Source organism: Zonotrichia leucophrys, chromosome 13 (assembly GCF_028769735.1).
Source record: "Zonotrichia leucophrys gambelii isolate GWCS_2022_RI chromosome 13, RI_Zleu_2.0, whole genome shotgun sequence".
In the NCBI taxonomy this organism is placed as follows: Eukaryota; Metazoa; Chordata; class Aves; order Passeriformes; family Passerellidae; genus Zonotrichia; species Zonotrichia leucophrys.
In genome coordinates this window covers 15,680,919-15,703,388 of record NC_088183.1, presented here as the reverse complement: position 1 = coordinate 15,703,388, position 22,470 = coordinate 15,680,919, and the positions used below count along the sequence as shown (strand labels likewise).

The 22,470-nt window shown below is 53.7% G+C and overlaps 2 protein-coding genes and 1 pseudogene across 2 annotated transcripts; all 3 read right to left on the bottom strand.

Annotated features, from left to right (window-relative positions):
- Window positions 1–2,745: 2,745 nt before the first annotated feature.
- Window positions 2,746–5,694, bottom strand: LOC135453563 (protocadherin alpha-2-like). The gene has a single exon (XM_064724751.1). It carries the CDS (start codon window positions 5,626–5,628, stop codon window positions 3,064–3,066), a length of 2,565 nt encoding a protein of 854 aa, XP_064580821.1. The 5' UTR covers window positions 5,629–5,694; the 3' UTR covers window positions 2,746–3,063.
- Window positions 5,695–9,444: 3,750 nt separating this feature from the next.
- Window positions 9,445–12,787, bottom strand: LOC135453561 (protocadherin alpha-3-like). The gene has a single exon (XM_064724750.1). The coding sequence runs from the start codon at window positions 12,661–12,663 to the stop codon at window positions 9,841–9,843; it is 2,823 nt and encodes a 940-aa protein (XP_064580820.1). The 5' UTR covers window positions 12,664–12,787; the 3' UTR covers window positions 9,445–9,840.
- A 4,619-nt stretch (window positions 12,788–17,406) lies between these two features.
- Window positions 17,407–21,200, bottom strand: LOC135453873 (protocadherin alpha-2-like; annotated as a pseudogene).
- Window positions 21,201–22,470: the final 1,270 nt, after the last annotated feature.

The window sequence follows — 22,470 nt, the reverse complement described above, 5'->3', positions numbered from 1 at the left end:
AGGATTTCTATTGGCATTCTCTATCAAAATGCATGGGAAATGAGATCTCCACAGCTAACCAGACATTCTCCAGTTCCTCCTCAATGCTACAGGCTGTGTTCTACTCTAGTATCTGCCTTTCCCTGGGGCAACACTCCTTCCCACCCAAATTCACCCTCCCCATCACACAGGCCCAAGACTTATTTAGCACCACATGCAGGATCACTGCCAAAATGTCAAACATCGTTCAACCCCAGCAACGTGCCCTGTCTGTAAACCCCACTATGCATGTGGGATCCAGGCCCTTGTACTTCCTCATCTTCCTTCATGATCACCACAAAAGATGTACAGAATGTCTAAAAGCTCTTCCCAGCTACATGATCGTCACCATGAATTCTTTGCACCTGTTTCAGTAACCTTGGGTAGAAAGGCCACAGAGCTGCATGTTAGAGTTCATAGAAATTCTGTGATTAGAGCTGTGACAGCTCTGATCCCAGTCCACACAGATTTATTTCTCCAAGAGAACACAGCAAGTGCCAAAGCACAAGAGCACTCACATTGTCAGCCATGAGGGAAAGCTTGCACCACATAAACTGGGCAAATCATGCAGGTTTTGGGGTGTTCTTGCAGATATCAGAATGATCCACATGTGACATCAGGACACACCATGTCTACTGAGGCCACTTGTGCAGTGCACAATTAAAAGAAGTTGAGCGCATAAAGATTACAACCACATGTAAGAAAATAATTCTTTGTAAATCCCACCTAAGGAGGAGGAAGGAATCATCATGGGAAATCTACACCTGTAGAGACTATTACACAAGGATAGCAAGTTGAAGTGTTCCCCTCTCACAACATCTTGAAACCTTGAACCTGGAAAAGCTGTTTCATCACACAACATTCAGCACTCTCCATCTCACCAGCTCTTACCATCACTGGCTGGGGTGTCTGTACATATCACGAACAGGAAGGGACTGCTGGGGAACGTGCCTTGAGCTGTTTGATTTTCCAGCATCACTCTCATTAGATGGTTATGACAATGGGAAGATGCCAGCAGTTCACATCCCAGGCAGCAGACAAAGAACTTAATATTAGAACTTATTATACAAGTTTTTTGACCAATCACACATAGCAAAAGCATATTGACAGTCGTTCTATCCATCCCCTATAAGCAATAGTTAAAACAATGCTTATTTATTTCAAATACAATACCTTCTTTCTATGCTTAAAACACAATGCACAGAGCTCCATTATTAAGCTTAGAACTTCCTAATATCTCACTAGATATACTTTTCTGTAGCTTAGGGAGTTATTCTAGACAAGAGTTGATATACAAACCATTGTTCTGTTTGTCCTTAATTTTCTACTGCTTATATCATTTTTCTGCTGACAAATCTCATGGCTACTGCTTAGCTCTAATCGCAGGTTTGCTGTCTCTGAGGCCTGCCTTTTGCAGCTTTCTCAAAACCCTCTGATCTTAAGGATTCCCACACTTACCAACACATGGCTTACACCAGGCAGGCAGCAGCAGCAGAGACAGTCCCTGGTGGAGAGATTGCTAAATGCAAGGGACACTGTGAGCATTGCAGTATCACACTCTCATCTCACTATCAGGAGGGCCTCCCAATCCAGACCCTGAGGAAGTAGGAAAGCATCCTCACCAAGAACACTCTTCTGTTCCCATCCTGTCTCTCCCTTTCCTGTACAAATCCTTCACTTCCCCACTGAGACCCGTTCTAAAGACAGATATATAACCTCATGGTATTTTATGATCCATTGTCTCCCCAAGGATTTTTCACTTTCCCCCTACAAATCTTTCTGCTGCTCATGGTCATCCTTCCCATCAGAAAAGGGCAAGGCCCTACTCTATACAACAGACCACAGTTTCCTTTCCTAACACAGGTTCAACATGACAATGTATTATCCTTCCCAGCAATGACACATGGTAAAAATCCAGGGACGGTATCATCACCACAGTATATAAGAGATTCTCTGCTACTGACACCTCATGCTTTATAATGCTTCTTGATGGGAATATTACTTTCAAAGTTGATGTTGGAACCTCTAAACAGCAATGGCTTTGATTTTGTGCTCCAAGGAAGAACCACAACTGTGTAAAGAGCACTACTCTAATACATGGTACTGCCCGTGTAGGAGAATGTTATTTGAGAATTGGTGGGGAAAGGTGATTCTTGGATTTTGAGGGCTATTTGTTTCTTTGTTCATTACAGAAGTGAAGATTTCCACTGTTAAAGTCCTTTTAAGTCTTGATCATTGATGTGACATTTGATGCAAATTTGGAGAGGATATAAAACAGGACAATGTATTTTACACTGCATCTCTGATCAGAAATGCAAATCCTCAGAACATCGACATCAGGAAAACAATAAATAAATTTCGCTTTTAAAACACATACCTTGGGTCACACTCTTCTCCCTGAACACTTTTACTAAAATAACCAGAGCAACATGATATTTGCAAAAAGATCATAGGAAATCTATTGCCAAAACTACCCTATTTTCTAAATGAGTATCATAGTAGAAAAATAATAGAAAACTTTTGCCTTTGAATATCCTTTTTCGCCTTGGATCACAGCTTCACATGACCATAACTAAAGGGGAAGATGCCAGTTTTCAATTAAAAAAAAAAAAACAACCAAGAATATCAGCATGATCAAAAGTCAGCAAAAGCAAGGAGGTGCTACACAGAACCTACAAGTCTGTCACCAACACAACCTGGCTGTCATGAACTCCTTCACCCAAATGGGGTGGAAATGCTGCACATGAGAAAAACAACCCCCTTGCTGTCTGCAAATCTCTCATCGCCGGGCACCTCTTGTCCCACATAAAAGTAATTTATTCTAGAGCAGGACAACTTACATTTAGGGGACCAAACCCCAGATGCCTACAGTAACTGCTCGCCGATGCTGCCTTATCTATATTCTGGACGCCCTCAGAAAGAGCTGGGGGCTCCAGCTAGGTCGCGGTGACGGATGTAAACGCCCCATTGTCATTCTTAAGGACCCGCAAACTACCCAAGCTCCGCAAGACATGGGAACGGAGCCCGGCTTCAAACAGCACCTTCTCAGTAGGGCGGATAAAAATCAGCAGAGAGGGGAATGAAAGCAGTGGCACTGACCGTGTCGAGGAGAGCGGAGGGCTCCGGCTGCGTGTCCTTGGCTGCAGGAGCGGGCGGCGGCGGAGGGAAGTTGGGGCTGAAAACCATGAGGTCGCTCTTGGCAGCGCCGTCCGCCACGCACAGGCTGCGGCTGTGGCGCTGCGAGTAGGACCAGCTGCCCACTTCGCTGGCGCACACGAGCGTCGTGGGCCCGGGCCCCGAGAGCACGGCCGCCCGCGGCGCCCAGCGCGACGCCGCGTACAGCACCACGGCCAGCAGGAAGAGGCTGGACACGGCGCAGATGGCCACCACCAGCCACACGTTGGTGGCCGCGCTCGCCGCCCCGGCCCCGAGCTCCACGCCCGCCGCCGAGCGCGACACAACTGAGGACGACGCCGAAGATCCCGCGGCCAGCGCCGCCTCGGCGGCCTCGAGCAGCGACACGCTGAGCGTGGCCGTGGCCGAGCGCGCCGGCTCGCCGTGGTCGCGCACGACGATCAGCAGCCTCTGGCGAGGCCCGTCCGCCTCGTCCAGCGCCCGCGCCGTGCTCACCTCGCCGCTGTAGAGCCCCACGCGGAACGGGCCCTTGCCCCGCGGCTCCCACAGCTCGTAGCGCAGCCACGCGTTGTAGCCCGAGTCGGCGTCCACGGCGCGGATCTTGGCCACCACCTGGCCCGCGGGCGCGCCCCACGCCGCCCACGCCCACAGCGTGCCCGACTCCGAGCCCGCCCCCGCCAGCGCCAAAGCCGCCTCCGCCGCCGCCGCCGCGCCGCCCGCCTCCGCTGCCGAGCCCGCGGGCGGCAGCAGCGCCGGCGCGTTGTCGTTCTCGTCCAGCACGAACAGCTGCACCGTGGCGTTGCCGCTCAGCGGCGGCTCCCCCGCGTCCACCGCGCGCACCTCGAACTGCAGCACCTGCAGCTCCTCGTAGTCCAAGGGCTGCAGCGCCCACAGCCGCCCGCTCTCCGCGTCCACCGACACGTAGCTCGACGCCGGACGCCACCCGCTGACACCCGACGACGAGGAGCCCGCGGCGCCGCCCACGCCCACGCCCACGCCGCCGTCCCACACCGAGTAGCTGACGCGCCCGTTGGCCGCCTCGTCCGGGTCCCGCGCCCACAGCCGCGCCAGCTCCGCGCCCGCCGCGTTGTTCTCCCGCGCCAGCACCGTGTACACGGCCTGCGCGAACAAGGGCGCGTTGTCGTTCACGTCCGACACCGGCACCCGCAGCCCGCGGCTGGCGCGCAGCGCCGGCGCCCCGCCGTCCTCCGCACGCACCTCCACCTCGTACTCCGACACCCGCTCCCGGTCCAGCGCCTCGCGCAGCACCAGCGAGTACGAGCCCGCGAACGTCGCCTCCAGACCGAACGGCGACGCCGGCCACACCCAGCACCGCACGCGACCGTTCTCCCCCGAGTCCCGGTCCGACACGCTCAGCAGGGCCACCACCGTCCCCAACGACGCGTCCTCGGGCACCGGCACCGACAGCGACGTCACCCACACCTCCGGCGCGTTGTCGTTCACGTCCAACACCTCCAGCTCTACTCGGCAGTGACTCGAAAGCGCGGGCGTTCCCTTATCTTTTGCTTCAATACGAAAATTAAATACACTGACTTCTTCGAAGTCCAGGGCTGCTGTGAGGTGAATTTCCCCGGTATTCCGATTGATGGATATCACATCTTTTCCACTCGAGGGAATGAAATTCATCACAGCATATGTCACTTCACTGTTAATTCCTTCGTCCGCATCTGTGGCATTCACCCTCGTCACCAGCGTCCCCACCTCAGCACTCTCCGGAAGATGCACTTTATACACCGACTGGTTGAACTGGGGTGGATTGTCGTTTGCGTCCTCCACCGAGATCATCAGCTCCATTGTCCCCGTCAGAGACGGCCTGCCCCCGTCAGTGGCTGTCAGCACCAACCGGTGCACGGGAATTATCTCGCGGTCCAGGGATTTCGTTAAAACAAGTTCTGGTTCAATATTTCGCTCATTCGATTTTTGTAAATCCAGAGAGAAATGCTCGCTGGGGCTGAGTGTGTAGGTGAGCTGCGCATTTACTCCGATATCCGCATCAGACGCGCCCTCCAGCGGGAAACGAGACCCGAGCAAAGACGATTCCGCGATGCTGAGGTTTTTCCGGGCGGCGGGGAAGACGGGGGCATTGTCGTTGATGTCGGTGACCTCCAGCTGCACATGGAAGACGCGCAGCGGCCGCTCCAGCAGCACCTCCAGGCGCAGCGCGCACGGCGCGCTCTTGCCGCACAGCTCCTCCCGGTCCAGCCGCGAGCTCACCACCAGCGCGCCGCTCGCCCCGCTCACCTCCACGCTCGCCCGCCGGCCCGGCGCCACCAGCCGCAGCCGCCGCGCCTCCGCCTCGCCCGCCTCCAGGCCCAGGTCCTGCGCCAGACGGCCCACCACCGTGCCGGCCTTGGCTTCCTCCGGCACCGAGTAGCGCACCTGCCCGCCCGACAGCGCCCAGGCCGCCTGCAGCACCAGCACCCGCACCACCGCCGCACAACAACGCTCGCCCATCCTTCCTGCCGCTCTGCTCGCCGCCGCCGCTCTGCCTGCCGGCCCCGGTCCGGGCCCCGCACGCCTCCCCGCCGCCGCCCGGACGCACTGGCTCTGCTGCCCGGCCCGAGCCGCCCCCCCGCGCTCACAGCCGGGCTCTCCGCCGCACCGGGGCGGAGCCGCCCACACGGACCCGTTCCTGAGCCTGCAGCGACACCGTGCGCTGCTCCGCCGCCGCACACGCTCCGCATCTTCGCCCCAGCTGCCGATCCACTACAGGTATGTTCTCTGCCCGTGTTTTGCTGTCGTGCTCCTCGTTTTTTTCCTTTGCGGCTTCCTCTTTCTTTGCACGTAATCTTCCATTTCTCCTTTTTGTTTCTTCACTGCTCTTTTCATTTGTCTTGCTCCTTCGCTCTTCCTTCTTTTCTGTCATATTTAATTTCTCTTACCTTTTCTTCTTTGTCCTCTTTTGACTTTCTTCATTGTCTCTGTTCTTTTTCGTCCTTGTTATGCCACTCTCCTTTCTTTCCACTCCTTTCCCATCTCCTTCCACCCACCTGTATTCTTTAGCCACACTGCAAGGTCGCCTTTTTTCTCTGGCGCCGCAGACACCATAAAATCTGGCACCATCAGCGCTACAGGAGATAATTGCTGGAGAGCTGAGCTGCTCCAACCAAGGCTGTTAGGAACCCCCTCCTCAGTGTCTACTGATAAGATTGGTGCGTGCTGGTCAGGTCTATGATTTGTTTTATATTTTCATTCTTCCTCCATTTCTTATTTTCATTCGGGCTTTATTTTTATTTGCATGGGTTCATTATTTACTTTACTACTTCTAAAACTACTACTACTATTATTATTATTATTATTATTTTCCTTATGCTATTTGTAATTTCCCCATTCAATTTACCCTCTTTCCCTTCTCTTTCCTTGTTCTTCCTCTATGTCTTTTCATTCCTGCTTATCCCTGTCCTTGTTCTTTTCCCCCATCCTCATCCATTTCTGCCTTGTCTCTTTGATCGTCCATTGTTTTTCCATCCCTAAAATATTTTCCAAATCCTTGCGATGCTTTTGGAATATCTCTCTTTCTTCTTCTTTTACCTGACTTCTTCATGTACCTCCTTGTTTAGTTGGGGTTTTTTTAATCTTTCTACATTTTTCCTCCTTTCTCTTCTCCCTTCCTCTCCTCCTTTCTTGTCGTTGCCTCCCCTGCTTTTCTACTTCCATTCTTATATGTTCTGGAAATTTTTTCCTTCAACAAAATATTTTAAAAACACCTACAGCACCCCTGCCAGGAACCACAGACATGCCCTTGGGGCCCGAGTCTCATTTCTCTTCCCTAAACCTCCTATTCACGTGGAGAGGGAGCAATCTGCTTGCTGTCCATGCACCTCCAATTTCCCTCCCTCCAGGAAAAAGGACACACACTTCTGGCTCCAGTGCTCTCAAGGACCCAGAATAACACAGCAAGGCAGTCAGATGGCAAAGAACAGCTCTACTACATCAAAAGAGGTTCCACCACTGTCTTACACAGATGCTAAAGCCACAATTATTGGGATATCTGTGCATAGAGGCCTGAAAGAGTTCAAACAAATTAGGGAATTTTCTGATTCCAGAACCGAAACCTATCAGAGCCCAACACGACAACCATCCTTGAAGACCTAAAAAAGCACCAGACAACCACAGCTCTGGAGGATTCGTCATGTACCTCAGTGCTTCCTGACTCACTTTCCTCTTGCATGTCCAAAGTTCTCTTCCTCTCTGGAAGGCCCTCACTACATAGACAGCACTCCAACAGCCTTGGTATCTACACAACGCCACAGAAAATCTCTCACTCACCTTAGAATGACCCACTTGGCACACACTCAAACAAAAGCCATGAAGGCAACACCACAACAGCGTCACTAAGAGCACTCCCTTCACCTCCTACACATCTGTTTGGTGAAATGAATGTTGGTCACTCCTCCATTCCCGCTTGCTATCACCCACTCAGGCTGTGCCTGGAAGCTTCGTACAGGAATGAGAGCAGGTAACAGTGCTCTGCTGGTCCAGTAGGGTGAATATTTTCCTGATTCAACAAAAAGATGCCACAACTGGACAGGAACTAAATTATATCAGTCTCAACAACATCCAAATTTGTTCTACGACTTACCTCTTCCAAACTGGTTCCTTCTTCAGAAAACAAATATTTCTGGGGCAGAAAAGCCCGTTTTAAAGGATAATTATGCTTAACATGATCAGTGTTTCTTGGGATGCTGGACAGAAATATATCACTTATGTTCCACAGAAACTAGACAACATGCAGTGTCCATTATGCACTTCTCTCCCAGGGGAAAAAGGAAGCAGACCTGTAAGCTACAGAAATTATCTCAAATTAAACCTTAGAAGACAGGGATATGCATCCCCCACACTAATGGACAATGGCCCAAATATCTGCCACGTTGCCAATGAGAGACAGGAAATAAACATTGCTACAAACAAACCCAGCAAAATAAAAGCATTTGCAGTTTGATAGAGAAGAGAATGATAATAATAAAAAGAACTCCCATTCTCCTGTATTGGAATGCAACCTCTGGACACATCTTGGATACCAAGACCCATCTAGCAAGACAAAGAGCAGAGAGGCAATGAGGGAAAGATTCAGAGAAGGCTCCACAGCATGATCCAAATTCCAAAAGGTTCTCTTTGACCAACATCATTCCACACCAAACCTAAGTAATTAAAGACATACAGGGGAGATGTTTTCACTAAGAGCAATATCAGGAAGAACAAGAGGGCTCTAAGATATGCAGAACTTCTGGGTGTCCTGAGAGGACACCCAGGAAAGCAGCACTTTGTGGTGGAACCATTCCTGAAGTATTCTACTGTAATCCAATATTTTGCACCCTGGGGACTTGAAACTCCACAATAAAATAGATATTCTCCATTCCCTCCCCAACTATGTATTCAAATCCTCCCCTTTCTCCACGCCTGCCAGAAAGAATATACAGAGTGCTGGAAATGAATTCTGTGATTCTTTGACTTTTCCCACATGCCAGGATGCTAAGGGCCTTTTCAGCAATTACAAAACAAACCGAGTTCATAATGGTTCTGCAAATAGAGTAATGAAAACCATTGACATAATCCCCACAAATCTTCTTCAAGAAAATTACACCAAATCTGAACCACAAGTCCAGTCACAATATTAACTGGGTGGAAGAATTTCTACAATAGAAAACCAGAGTTGGGCTGCTCTGCAGATGTGGAGGATTGGTGTGTACATCCACTCAGGCTCACCACAATGAGCCATGTGTGATCACAGGACTCACCATCTCTACCCAGACTGACCATGCAAGAGTACAAGAAGGGGAACAAAAGCACAACAAGATTACACCCACCCCACTCAACTGCCCTTAAATATCATGTCTCAAGAGAAGCACAGATCCACCATGGCAAGAGCTGTGGAAGCTGCTATACCTACCCGACAATACACATGGAAACCAGTTTGTAGTGCCACCCTCCCACAACAACCGCCCCAAAACAGCAGCAAAAGTGTTCATCAGTCTGCATGTTACCAGCTGTTACCCAACACATTCCCATTTGTCAGGCAGCACAAGGAAGTGACTCTGATGGAAATATTTATAACCTCAAAGGTCTCCATGGCCATTTCAATACCAAATATTATCTCAAGGACCAAAAGGTTTCCAACATCAGACCCTTGAAACTTGGGACAGAATCCTGGGCAGAAACACACCGTGTCAATCCTGCCTCCTGCTAGACATGCTCCATTCCTCACTTCGTAACATTAGTTCTGGAGAAAAAGGCATCATCTCACATCTCCTATTCCTCTCTTCTTATGACATGGACCATCATTTTACAAATTGTTTCCAGTTCCATCAGACAAGTCTTCCCACTGCTCCAGAACACCCTCCGAGTTTTCACAATGACTCTGTGGGACCAGCCAAAATGGAGAAATAACACTCTGCCGATTGAAAATATATTAGACCACAAGTCCAGCTGGCTCCACAAATCTTGTAGAGGAAAATAACACAGGATGAGGACAGAGAAGAAACCAGAGGTGATATCGCCCAAGTTAGCACTCTACAAAGGCAAGAAGGCAGTACACAGTACCTGGGTGTCTGTTCAGAGAATAGCCCCCTACTTCTGCGGACCTACAAAAAACCTCGGAGAAAACACTATATACCGGACCGCAAGAGCATTATCTGTAAAGCGGACTCCTTAGAAAAGTGACTTCATCTAAGGGGGAAGAAATTCATGTCCACGCCAAGACACCTCAGCTGCGGACAGTAACAGAAAAGGGGTGCAGCGACACATGTTTTCACTGGCAAGGTTACCCGTGCCATCAGGAGGAGTTCTGGGACTCAGGCAGGACCCTGCGACAGTTACAAAGGTGCCTTTGATTTCCCAAGCACCTGTCAAGCACACATGCCTTCGGGCTGCGGCAATTTGGCCTGGATCACAGCACCGACTGCCCAGGGCACAGAAAAAAAGAGGCAGAATAAATAGAGAAGAAATAAGGTTGAGCAAGGTATTGCCACTGACCGTGTCGAGGAGAGCGGAGGGCTCCGGCTGCGTGTCCTTGGCTGCAGGAGCGGGCGGCGGCGGAGGGAAGTTGGGGCTGAAAACCATGAGGTCGCTCTTGGCAGCGCCGTCCGCCACGCACAGGCTGCGGCTGTGGCGCTGCGAGTAGGACCAGCTGCCCACTTCGCTGGCGCACACGAGCGTCGTGGGCCCGGGCCCCGAGAGCACGGCCGCCCGCGGCGCCCAGCGCGACGCCGCGTACAGCACCACGGCCAGCAGGAAGAGGCTGGACACGGCGCAGATGGCCACCACCAGCCACACGTTGGTGGCCGCGCTCGCCGCCCCGGCCCCGAGCTCCACGCCCGCCGCCGAGCGCGACACCGCCGACAACGACGACGACGAGGAGGAGCCCGCGGCCAGCGCCGCCTCGGCGGCCTCGAGCAGCGACACGCTGAGCGTGGCCGTGGCCGAGCGCGCCGGCTCGCCGTGGTCGCGCACGACGATCAGCAGCCTCTGGCGAGGCCCGTCCGCCTCGTCCAGCGCCCGCGCCGTGCTCACCTCGCCGCTGTAGAGCCCCACGCGGAACGGGCCCTTGCCCCGCGGCTCCCACAGCTCGTAGCGCAGCCACGCGTTGTAGCCCGAGTCGGCGTCCACGGCGCGGATCTTGGCCACCACCTGGCCCGCGGGCGCGCCCCACGCCGCCCACGCCCACAGCGTGCCCGACTCCGAGCCCGCCCCCGCCAGCGCCAAAGCCGCCTCCGCCGCCGCCGCCGCGCCGCCCGCCTCCGCTGCCGAGCCCGCGGGCGGCAGCAGCGCCGGCGCGTTGTCGTTCTCGTCCAGCACGAACAGCTGCACCGTGGCGTTGCCGCTCAGCGGCGGCTCCCCCGCGTCCACCGCGCGCACCTCGAACTGCAGCACCTGCAACTCCTCGTAGTCCAAGGGCTGCAGCGCCCACAGCCGCCCGCTCTCCGCGTCCACCGACACGTAGCTCGACGCCGGACGCCACCCGCTGCCACCCGACGACGACCCCGCGCCGCCGCCCACGCCCACGCCCACGCCGCCGTCCCACACCGAGTAGCTGACGCGCCCGTTGGCCGCCTCGTCCGGGTCCCGCGCCCACAGCCGCGCCAGCTCCGCGCCCGCCGCGTTGTTCTCCCGCGCCAGCACCGTGTACACGGCCTGCGCGAACAAGGGCGCGTTGTCGTTCACGTCCGACACCGGCACCCGCAGCCCGCGGCTGGCGCGCAGCGCCGGCGCCCCGCCGTCCTCCGCACGCACCTCCACCTCGTACTCCGACACCCGCTCCCGGTCCAGCGCCTCGCGCAGCACCAGCGAGTACGAGCCCGCGAACGTCGCCTCCAGACCGAACGGCGACGCCGGCCACACCCAGCACCGCACGCGACCGTTCTCCCCCGAGTCCCGGTCCGACACGCTCAGCAGGGCCACCACCGTCCCCAACGACGCGTCCTCGGGCACCGGCACCGACAGCGACGTCACCCACACCTCTGGCGCGTTGTCGTTCACGTCCACTACCTCCAGCACCACCTTGCAGTGACCCGACAGTGGAGGATTTCCTTGATCTGTAGCATCCACTTGCAGGCGGTACAGACTAACTTCCTCAAAATCTAAATTACTCAAGAGACGAATCTCTCCGCTTTTTCTGTCGATTCCGAAAACGCCTTTTCCATCCTGAGGAAACAGAGTCTCGAGAGAATACGAGATATTACTGTTTGAACCTACATCTAAATCCGTGGCATTTAGTTTGATGACTAAGGTGCCGCGTTCTGCATTTTCTGGCAGCTGCACTTTATACACAGACTGGTTGAACTGGGGCGCGTTGTCGTTCACATCCAGCACAGAGATCACCAGCTCCATTGTCCCCGTCAGAGACGGCCGGCCCCCGTCACTCGCCGTCAGCACCAACCGGTGCACGGGAATCGTCTCGCGGTCCAGAGATTTCCTGAGCACCAGGAATAAGGACTCACCGTCCTCCTCCGTTTTTTGTAAATCCAGAGAGAAATGCTCGCTGGGGCTGAGTGTGTAGGTGAGCTGCGCGTTTACTCCGATATCCGCATCCGACGCGCCCTCCAGCGGGAAACGAGACCCGGGCATTGTAGATAATTCCGCGATGCTGAGGTTTTTCCGGGCGGCGGGGAAGACGGGGGCATTGTCGTTGATGTCGGTGACCTCCAGCTGCACATGGAAGACGCGCAGCGGCCGCTCCAGCAGCACCTCCAGGCGCAGCGCGCACGGCGCGCTCTTGCCGCACAGCTCCTCCCGGTCCAGCCGCGAGCTCACCACCAGCGCGCCGCTCGCCCCGCTCACCTCCACGCTCGCCCGCCGGCCCGGCGCCACCAGCCGCAGCCGCCGCGCCTCCGCCTCGCCCGCCTCCAGGCCCAGGTCCTGCGCCAGACGGCCCACCACCGTGCCGGCCTTGGCTTCCTCCGGCACCGAGTAGCGCACCTGCCCGCCCGACAGCGCCCAGGCCGCCTGCAGCACCAGCACCCGCACCACCGCCGCACCACAACGCTCGCCCATCCTTCCTGCCGCGCCGCCCGCCGCCGCCGCTCTGCCTGCCGGCCCCGGCCCGGGCCCCGCACGGCTCCCCGCCGCCGCCCGGACGCACCGGCTCTGCTGCCCGGCCCCAGCCGCCCCCCCGCGCTCACAGCCGGGCTCTCCGCCGCACCGGGGCGGAGCCGCCCACACGGGGGGACCCGTTCCTGAGCCTGCAGCGACACCGTGCGCTGCTCCGCCGCCTCACATGCTCCGCCGCATCTTCTCTGCCTCCGCTCCGTCATGGTCGTCTCCTCTGCTGTTTCTTCCAACCATGATTCTCTTTCTCTTTATTATTCATGTTTTGTATCGCTCATTGTTTCCTTGCAAACAATCTTTCATATCTTGTTCTTACTTCGTCTTTCTTACTTCATGTTTCTTTCTTCATTCAATTCCCTCTTTTTAATCCTTTTGTTTCCCTTTCTTCCTGTCTGTCTATTCTTCTTTCTCCTTCTCCACCTCCATTTCCTTTTTTCTCCTCTTCGTCATTGTCCTGCCGTTCCCCATTCCTTACTCCCTTTTTTTCCTCTTTCCATCCTCCACCATCTTTTACCCGCACTGGAAAAATCGTCAGTTGCCTCCAGCATCACAGCACTGATCATAGAACTCGGAGTCATCAGCGCCAGAGCCCAGTGCTGTGGCCATGATGGAGTTTTGTTCTGTACCAAGTCCAGCTACTGTCGGCCGAGGTAGGTGCGTTCTGGTCATCTGCTGTAGGGTTGCTTCTATTTTTCTATGCTGTACCTCTCTCCCTTACTTTCCTTCTGGCTTTATTTTTACTTGCATAAGTTCCTTAATTTCTTTGAAATCTTCTTCTTACTTCCATTTCCTATTCCTTTTTGCCCTTCTGTTCTCTCTCTTTCTCTTCTCTTTCCTTGTTCTGTTTTCCTGCCTTTTCTTTCTTATCCCTGCCCTATTTTGCCCCCTCCTCTTCTGATTCCACCTTGTTTATTCTTCTCCTTTTCTTCCTTGGCCAAAGTGTTTTCAATGTGCTCACAAAGAAAAAATGTAAATGTCCTTTGGAAAAAGTCCTCATTATTTTTTTGACACTATTCCTTCAAGTCCATATTTAAATTTTTAATCTACTTAGTTTCTACTTCTTCTTTCTGTCTATTCTTCCTCTCTCTCTTCCTTTATATTTTTTCTTTTCTCATTATTTGCACCTTTATATGGTTTTCGATATTTTCTGCTTCCATCCTTCTAACTTCTGTTCATTTTTTTCCTTCGAAAAATCTATTAAAGTTATCCACAGCACCCCTGCCACAAATCACAGACATGCCCTTGGGCCACAGTTCTCATTTCCCTACCACCTCCTGTCCCTGTGGATAGGGAACAAGGAACAACATTTCTGCTTACCTCCCACCCACACACCTGCACACTCCCCTTTAGAATAAAGGCCACACTCTTCAGTCTCCGGTCTTCTCATGGACCTGCAACAGCACAGCAAGGCAGGCAGGTGGCAAAGAACAGCTCTGCTACATCAGAACAGCTTCCACCACCTCTGACATGAAAGCCAGAGGAACAGCTGCTGAGACATCTAATGAAAGAGTCTCCTAAGATTCCAAACAACACTGACGAGTCTCTCATTCGGGAACACAAACCAATCACAGCCCAGCACAATGATTCACCAATGTCATAAAAGCACAATGACATCACAGTCGAGCAGTGCTCCTACATCTCTATGAAAAGCTCTTCTTCCTGACTCATGTTCCACCTCCAAATCCAACCCAAAGCCACAAATGTAACACCACCACATGGCCACTGAGAATATCTGCTGCATGCCCAACCACATCTACCCCAAAAAACGCATTAATGCCACTTCTCCATCTGTCCTTGCTTCCACGTGCTCACTCTGTGCCAGGCAGACACAGAAAAGGAATGAGAGCAGGCAGTGGTGCTCCAAAACCCACAGGCATTTCAATCCAGGCAACATTCTGTCAATCCAATATGAAGATACCACAGGTGAACAGGAACCAAAGTACTATACCTCTCACACACAGCTTCTTCAGGTACAAGCAACTCACCTGTAGCATTGCTGGTTGCTTTTTCAGGAAAAGAAAGCCAGACCAGGAGTGTTGGTTTAAAGGGACTGTGTCCCTTGATGTTTACCAGCAATTTCCTGTCCCCAGCAAGACCAAGACCAGAGAAATAACCAAGATAATGTTCCAAGAAGGCTGCATGATCAAATTTGAAAAACATTCCACACTAAAATACAATCATTATTAGGCATGTATGGCAGGTAATGTCACATCAGTAATGTCACAGGAACAAGAGAGCACAAGAATATGCAGAACTACTGGAGGTCCTGACATGATCCCAGGGGTGTAGCCCTATGCACATGGGCTTTTTCTGAGGTTTGCTGCTTATATTCTTTATCCTATGCCATGTGAAATGAGACATGGGATATGACATAGATTGTGTTCTACCTAGTATCCACATTTTCCTTAGGCAAGACTCTTCTCCACTCAACTCACCCTCCCCACCTCATGGGTCCAGGTCCTATTTAGTGCCACATGCAGGATCACAGCCAAAATATCAAACATTGCTAGAACCCAGCAATATGACCCAGCTGTAAACTCTGCTCTGCGTGTGATTCAATTCTTCGTACATCCTCACCTTCCCTCATGATTGGCATGGAGAACATACTGAGGGCTGCAAAGCCACACAGCAGCTGGCAGGGCTCTCCCCGGCTGCCTGTTCACCACCAGTGCTTTGCTCCTTTCAGCAATCTCAGGTAGAAAACACCGCAAAGCCTCATTTAGAGTTCACGAAGATTCTGTGATTAGAATCGTGACAGCTCTGATCCCAGTCCACACATCTTCTATCATCAAGAGAACCACAGCAAATACCAAACCACAAAAGCAATCCCAAATCAGCTGGGTGGGAGAATCTGTAGCACATGAAACCAGAGCTGGGCTATAGTGCAGGTTTGTACCTGGAAATACCAGAAGAAGCCCCATGTGACATCAGGACAAATCATCTTTCCTGAAGCCACCTGTGCAGTGCACAAGTAGGGGAAGTTGAGCACTTAAAGATTTCAGCCTCATTGTGTGTCCTTATAAATCCCACCTGAGGAGTAAAGGAACCATCATGGCAACACCAAAGTCTGTGAAAAGGACTATAAATGCCCATCACTACACCAGGACAGCAGCCTGAAGTGTTCCCCTTCCAACAACAACATTTCTGAAACAAGCAGCTCATCAGACAATCTTGGGCACTCTCCATCTCACCAGCTCTTACCAACACATGGCCTACACCAGGCAGGCAGCAGCACAGGGGCCTGCCTCTGATGAAAGATACTGAGAACTTCAAAGGAACATTTGTGAGCATTTCAGTATCACACAATGCCTCATGATCAGGAAGGTGTCCTACTCCGACCCTTAGGGCCTGGGAAATGTCCTTGGCAAGAGCATTCTCTTCCATCCTGCCTCACACTTTCCTTTAGGACATCCTCCACTCACCACTCTGAGATGTGTTCTCATGACAAACATACAATCTCATGCTCTTTTCTTATGTCATGACCCGTGGCCTTCCCATGGATTTTCTGCCTCCCCAAAGCCATGCTTTCCCACTTCTCAAGGTCACCGTCCAGATAAAGAAATGGCCAGACCCTACACAGTTGTCACAGACCACAGCTGCCCTTCCTATCTTAGGCTCAACATGTTTTTTGCTTATTCTTCTCAGCAATGACAGCACCATAATAAACTCAGGGATGGCACCATCTGTGCAGTTTACAGCAGAACCTCTGATGACGACATTTCATGTTTTGTAATGCTTCAGCTATCTTAGATCAAAACATAGACCTGGGAGCAAAACTCTTTCTAAAGGTGATAATGGAACAACTCTACATGGTGACGCCATCCATGTCATGCTCTGAGAAATATCCAAAATATTGGTGATAACACCAGTGTAACACACGATAGTTAATGTGTAGGAAGGTGTTATTTGAGACTTGTTGGGGGGAATGGTGGTTCTTTAATTTTTTGGGGCTGTTGCGTTGTTTCTTTAATACAGAAAAGATTTCCAGGGATTTTGAAATTATGTCACCGTTGATGCAAATTTTGAAAGAACATCAAAACAAGCCAGTGTATTTCATGCTGTTTCTCAGCCAGAATCACAAATCGACAACCTAGGGAACAGGTGCAGAAAATAACTTTCTTCCATGTTACAGTGTCCTTGAGCCATACTCCTTTGGCCCTACACATTGCACTATTAATGAAAGCAACGTAATACATAGAAAAAAATCATGGAAACATGGAAACATTAAAAACATCTTCCCTGCTTTCTTAATGAGCCTGGTGGTAGAAGAAACATGGAGAATTTTTGTCTATGAAAATACAATTGTCACCTTGCATCAGACAATCCCGTGAGCAGAATTAGAGGAGGAAAACAGTTTTCCATAAGAAACCAGACTAATACCAGCATGGTCAGCAGATACCAAAGGAAATAAGGTAACAAATGGTGCCTGGGGACTGCAAATATTTCAGCCTATATATTTTTTGACCCTAAAGCAAGCTCGGATGGAAATGCTAAAGACAACCAGGCAAGATTGTTTCCAAAACTGATGCCTTGGGGCACCTCTCATCAAAAGCAGCAGCGATTTAATTCTAGAACAGAATAGTTTACATACAAAGGAGCAAACTGCAGCAGCAGACCATAACGGCTCTGGGTGCGGCAATAATTCTATATTCCCCCTAAGGGAAGACCAAAAGATGCATATTGATATCCTTAAGCACCCGTCAAGAACTCATCGCCCCCGGCCCGTGGAAACGGAGCATGGATTCCCGCAGAGCCAGCACACCTGGAGGGACAGAAGGGTTGGGTAGGGGAGAGAGACAAGGTATTGCCACTGACCGTATCGAGGAGAGCAGAGGGCTCCGGCTGCGTGTCCTTGGCTACAGGAGCGGGCGGCGGCAGAGGGAAGTTGGGGCTGAAAACCATGAGGTCGCTCTTGGCAGCGCCGTCCGCCACGCACAGGCTGCGGCTGTGGCGCTGCGAGTACGACCAGCTGCCCACTTCGCTGGCGCACACGAGCGTCGTGGGCCCGGGCCCCGAGAGCACGGCCGCCCGCGGCGCCCAGCGCGACGCCGCGTACAGCACCACGGCCAGCAGGAAGAGGCTGGACACGGCGCAGATGGCCACCACCAGCCACACGTTGGTGGCCGCGCTCGCCGCCCCGGCCCCGAGCTCCACGCCCGCCGCCGAGCGCGACACACGACAGACGACGCCGAAGATCCCGCGGCCAGCGCCGCCTCGGCGGCCTCGAGCAGCGACACGCTGAGCGTGGCCGTGGCCGAGCGCGCCGGCTCGCCGTGGTCGCGCACGACGATCAGCAGCCTCTGGCGAGGCCCGTCCGCCTCGTCCAGCGCCCGCGCCGTGCTCACCTCGCCGCTGTAGAGCCCCACGCGGAACGGGCCCTTGCCCCGCGGCTCCCACAGCTCGTAGCGCAGCCACGCGTTGTAGCCCGAGTCGGCGTCCACGGCGCGGATCTTGGCCACCACCTGGCCCGCGGGCGCGCCCCACGCCGCCCACGCCCACAGCGTGCCCGACTCCGAGCCCGCCCCCGCCAGCGCCAAAGCCGCCTCCGCCGCCGCGCCGCCCGCCTCCGCTGCCGAGCCCGCGGGCGGCAGCAGCGCCGGCGCGTTGTCGTTCTCGTCCAGCACGAACAGCTGCACCGTGGCGTTGCCGCTCAGCGGCGGCTCCCCCGCGTCCACCGCGCGCACCTCGAACTGCAGCACCTGCAGTCCTCGTAGTCCAAGGACTGCAGCGCCCACAGACGCCCGCTCTCCGCGTCCACCGACACGTAGCTCGACGCCGGACGCCACCCGCTGCACCCGAGACGACCCCGCGGCGCCGCCGCCGCCCACGCCACCCGTCCCACACCGAGTAGCTGACGCGCCCGTTGGCCGCCTCGTCCGGGTCCCGCGCCCACAGCCGCGCCAGCTCCGCGCCCGCCGCGTTGTTCTCCCGCGCCAGCACCGTGTACACGGCCTGCGCGAACAAGGGGCGTTGTCGTTCACGTCCGACACCGGCACCCGCAGCCCGCGGCTGGCGCGCAGCGCCGGCGCCCCGCCGTCCTCCGCACGCACCTCCACCTCGTACTCCGACACCCGCTCCCGGTCCAGCGCCTCGCGCAGCACCAGCGAGTACGAGCCCGCGAACGTCGCCTCCAGACCGAACGGCGACGCCGGCCACACCCAGCACCGCACGCGACCGTTCTCCCCGAGTCCCGGTCCGACACGCTCAGCAGGGCCACCACCGTCCCCAACGACGCGTCCTCGGGCACCGGCACCGACAGCGACGTCACCCACACCTCCGGCACGTTGTCGTTCACGTCCAGCACCTCCAGCTCCACTCGGCAGTGACTCGATAGCGGGGGTGTCCCTTGGTCTGTCGCTTCAATACGAAAATCAAATATAGTGACTTCTTCGAAGTCCAGGGCTGCTGTGAGGAGAATTTCCCCAGTCTTCGGATTGACAGATATCACATCTTTTCCACGCGGGGGAATGAAGCTGGTTGCGGTAAAAATCATTTCCCTGTTAATACCCTCATCAGCATCCGTGGCGTTCAGTCTTGTCACAAGCGTCCCCTCTGTGGCGTTCTCTGGCAGCTGCACTTTATACACCGACTGGTTGAACTGGGGCGCGTTGTCGTTCGCATCCAGCACCGAGATCACCAGCTCCATTGTCCCCGACAAAGACGGCCGGCCCCCGTCAGTCGCCGTCAGCACCAACCGGTGCACGGGAATCGTCTCGCGGTCCAGAGGTTTCGTTAAAACCAGTTCGGGTTCAATATTTCGCTCATTAGATTTTTGTAAATCCAGAGAGAAGTGCTCGCTGGGGCTGAGTGTGTAGGTGAGCTGCGCATTTACTCCGATATCCGCATCAGACGCGCCCTCCAGCGGGAAACGAGACCCCAGCAAAGACGATTCCGCGATGCTGAGGTTTTTCCGGGCGGCGGGGAAGACGGGGGCATTGTCGTTGATGTCGGTGACCTCCAGCTGCACATGGAAGACGCGCAGCGGCCGCTCCAGCAGCACCTCCAGGCGCAGCGCGCACGGCGCGCTCTTGCCGCACAGCTCCTCCCGGTCCAGCCGCGAGCTCACCACCAGCGCGCCGCTCGCCCCGCTCACCTCCACGCTCGCCCGCCGGCCCGGCGCCACCAGCCGCAGCCGCCGCGCCTCCGCCTCGCCCGCCTCCAGGCCCAGGTCCTGCGCCAGACGGCCCACCACCGTGCCGGCCTTGGCTTCCTCCGGCACCGAGTAGCGCACCTGCCCGCCCGACAGCGCCCAGGCCGCCTGCAGCACCAGCACCCGCACCACCGCCGCACAACAACGCTCGCCCATCCTTCCTGCCGCGCCGCCCGCCGCCGCCGCTCTGCCTGCCGGCCCCGGCCCGGGCCCCGCACGGCTCCCCGCCGCCGCCCGGACGCACCGGCTCTGCTGCCCGGCCCGAGCCGCCCCCCCGCGCTCACAGCCGGGCTCTCCGCCGCACCGGGGCGGAGCCGCCCACACGGACCCGTTCCTGAGCCTGCAGCGACACCGTGCGCTGCTCCGCCGCCTCACACGCTCTGTGACAGCGCCTGTGCCTCCGCTCCGTCATGGCTATCTCCTGTGCTGTTTCTTCCTGCCCTGGTCGAATATCTTTCTCTCTTTCTTTGTCTCTTTTGTCTTTCCTTCTTCTTTCTTTCTTTCTTGCCTTTTCTTCCTTCCTTAGCCTTCTCTTGTTTCTTAGTTTTCTCTTCTTGTTTTTTTTTTCTTTTTTACTTCCCTTTCTTCTTTCTTCTCCTTGTTCTCTTTTTCATCCTTACCTTGTCACGCCCTATCGTTTACTCCCCTTTCCCTTCTTTTCATTCCCTTTCTCTTTCCTACCCTTGCTGGTCGATCGTTGGTCGCCTCCGGCACCGCGGTGGGCATCATCAATTAGGAGCAGTCAGCACTAATTACAGACACCAGCGCCAGATGCGGTGCTCTCCGCCAGCCGGACCTTTTTAGGCACCAGCTCCATTCTACCATTCCACATCTTGAGGTAATTTCGGTGCGTGTTGGTCATCTCGTCTGCTTTTCTCTATCCTTTCTTCTTCACTGATTTACAGCTCTGTATTCATTCTTAGTTTTCTCCTTCAGTCCTGTATTCTTCGGCCATGTATTTGGTGCACTCCTGTAATGTAATTTATGGTTTCATCCTCTTTTCTTTTCTTTGCAATCGTTTTTGCCTCCTTTTTTTTTTCCTTTCTCACCTCCCTTTCTTTCTGTGTGCAGTGATACCGTCAATGACATGTCACTAAAATTGTTTATGGTTTCTTCTGTTCTCTCTTTTTCCATTTATTTCTTCATCATTCTCTGCTTCTCGTGTATTTTTCTGCATTGTTTCTTCCTTCTTTCTCTTCTTTGTCATAGTCTTCTGTTCCCTCAATTCCTTCTCTTCTTCTCTTTTTGCCTCTCCTTTGTCTCCTTAACCAAGTAATTTTTCATATGATTACATCACTCTCGACATGGACTGCAAACATGTCTTTTGGCAAGAGTCCCCTTCCTCTTTCCTGCCGACTTTCATCTCTCCAGATGAGGAACAGACTTCCTGCTTTTCTGCAATTTATGCAAGACAGACAGACTGTCCCTTCTCCATCGCTTCCCCCACCTCCCTGAAGACGGACACACTCCTGAATCCCTTATCTCAATGAAGAAAATCCACCTCCTTCTGACAGAGCAACCCAAGCCCCAGATATTTCAACATCTGTGCAAAAGGCTTCGATTACACCAAAACCGCAGGGGACTGTTTGAATGTTTCCTTCAGAGATTCAAACCCATCAGAGCCCAGCACACCAAGCCTCCAAGAACGCTGAAAAAGCACGGGACCAGCACAGCTCCTGCATGCTATTCATACAGCTCGATCAAGAGCTGTTCTTGCAGCCTGGTGAATGCCAAACTCTTCTCCATTCCGGCAGACAAGCTCTGCCAGGATACAGCAAGAACCTCTCTATGCAGCGGCAGAGATCCCCAGCTGGGCATTCTTTCTGCAGTTTGTCACCAATGACACAGCCCACGTGCTACACAGCGTGTCCTTTCATCAAGGAAGACTCTTCCCTACTCAAATTCAGCCTCCCTTTGACAAATCCCCAAGCCCTTCTCCATGCCACTCAGAGGGAAGGATCACTGCCACAGTACACAGACACTGCCCCAGCACAACATTCCTCATTGATGGAAAAAAAAAAAAAATAAAAAGGTGTACAGTCTCCCTTTCTCCATCCCGGCAAAACCTACTTCGTGCTGTGGGAAGATTTCTTACTACCCACCATTTGAAGCTTTTCTTACCACCATTTGAAGCTTCAGGGCAAATTCCTCTACATGCCCACACAGCTCTTCCCTGCCCTCCTAACATTCATCACCTGGCCCACAGCACCTCCGTCAGGAGCACCAAGGACAAGAATAACCTCTGTTGCCACATCTGTATCTTCTGTACACAAACCACAGCTCAAAACATTATTAAATACGATTGTGTTACTGACCTGTTTGTGTTCCTGCTTTATTGATCTCTGCAGTGCCGCCGGTTCTTATGGAAACCTGCAGTCAGGCTTTCTGTGGGTACAAACGATGTCTTGATTCCAGATCCATCCCTGATGCCATGTTTGTCTGGTCTATGCCATCAATGCAAAGATGAATTCTTCCTACTGTGTCTTGGTAACTTACCTGTATTTTCATATCACAAGCAGCAACAGGGTTTTCTCCCCGAGGAAGACATTTAGACACTTATGTTTCATATCCCAAATCCTGGTGGAACTAGGCTGTGAAGATGA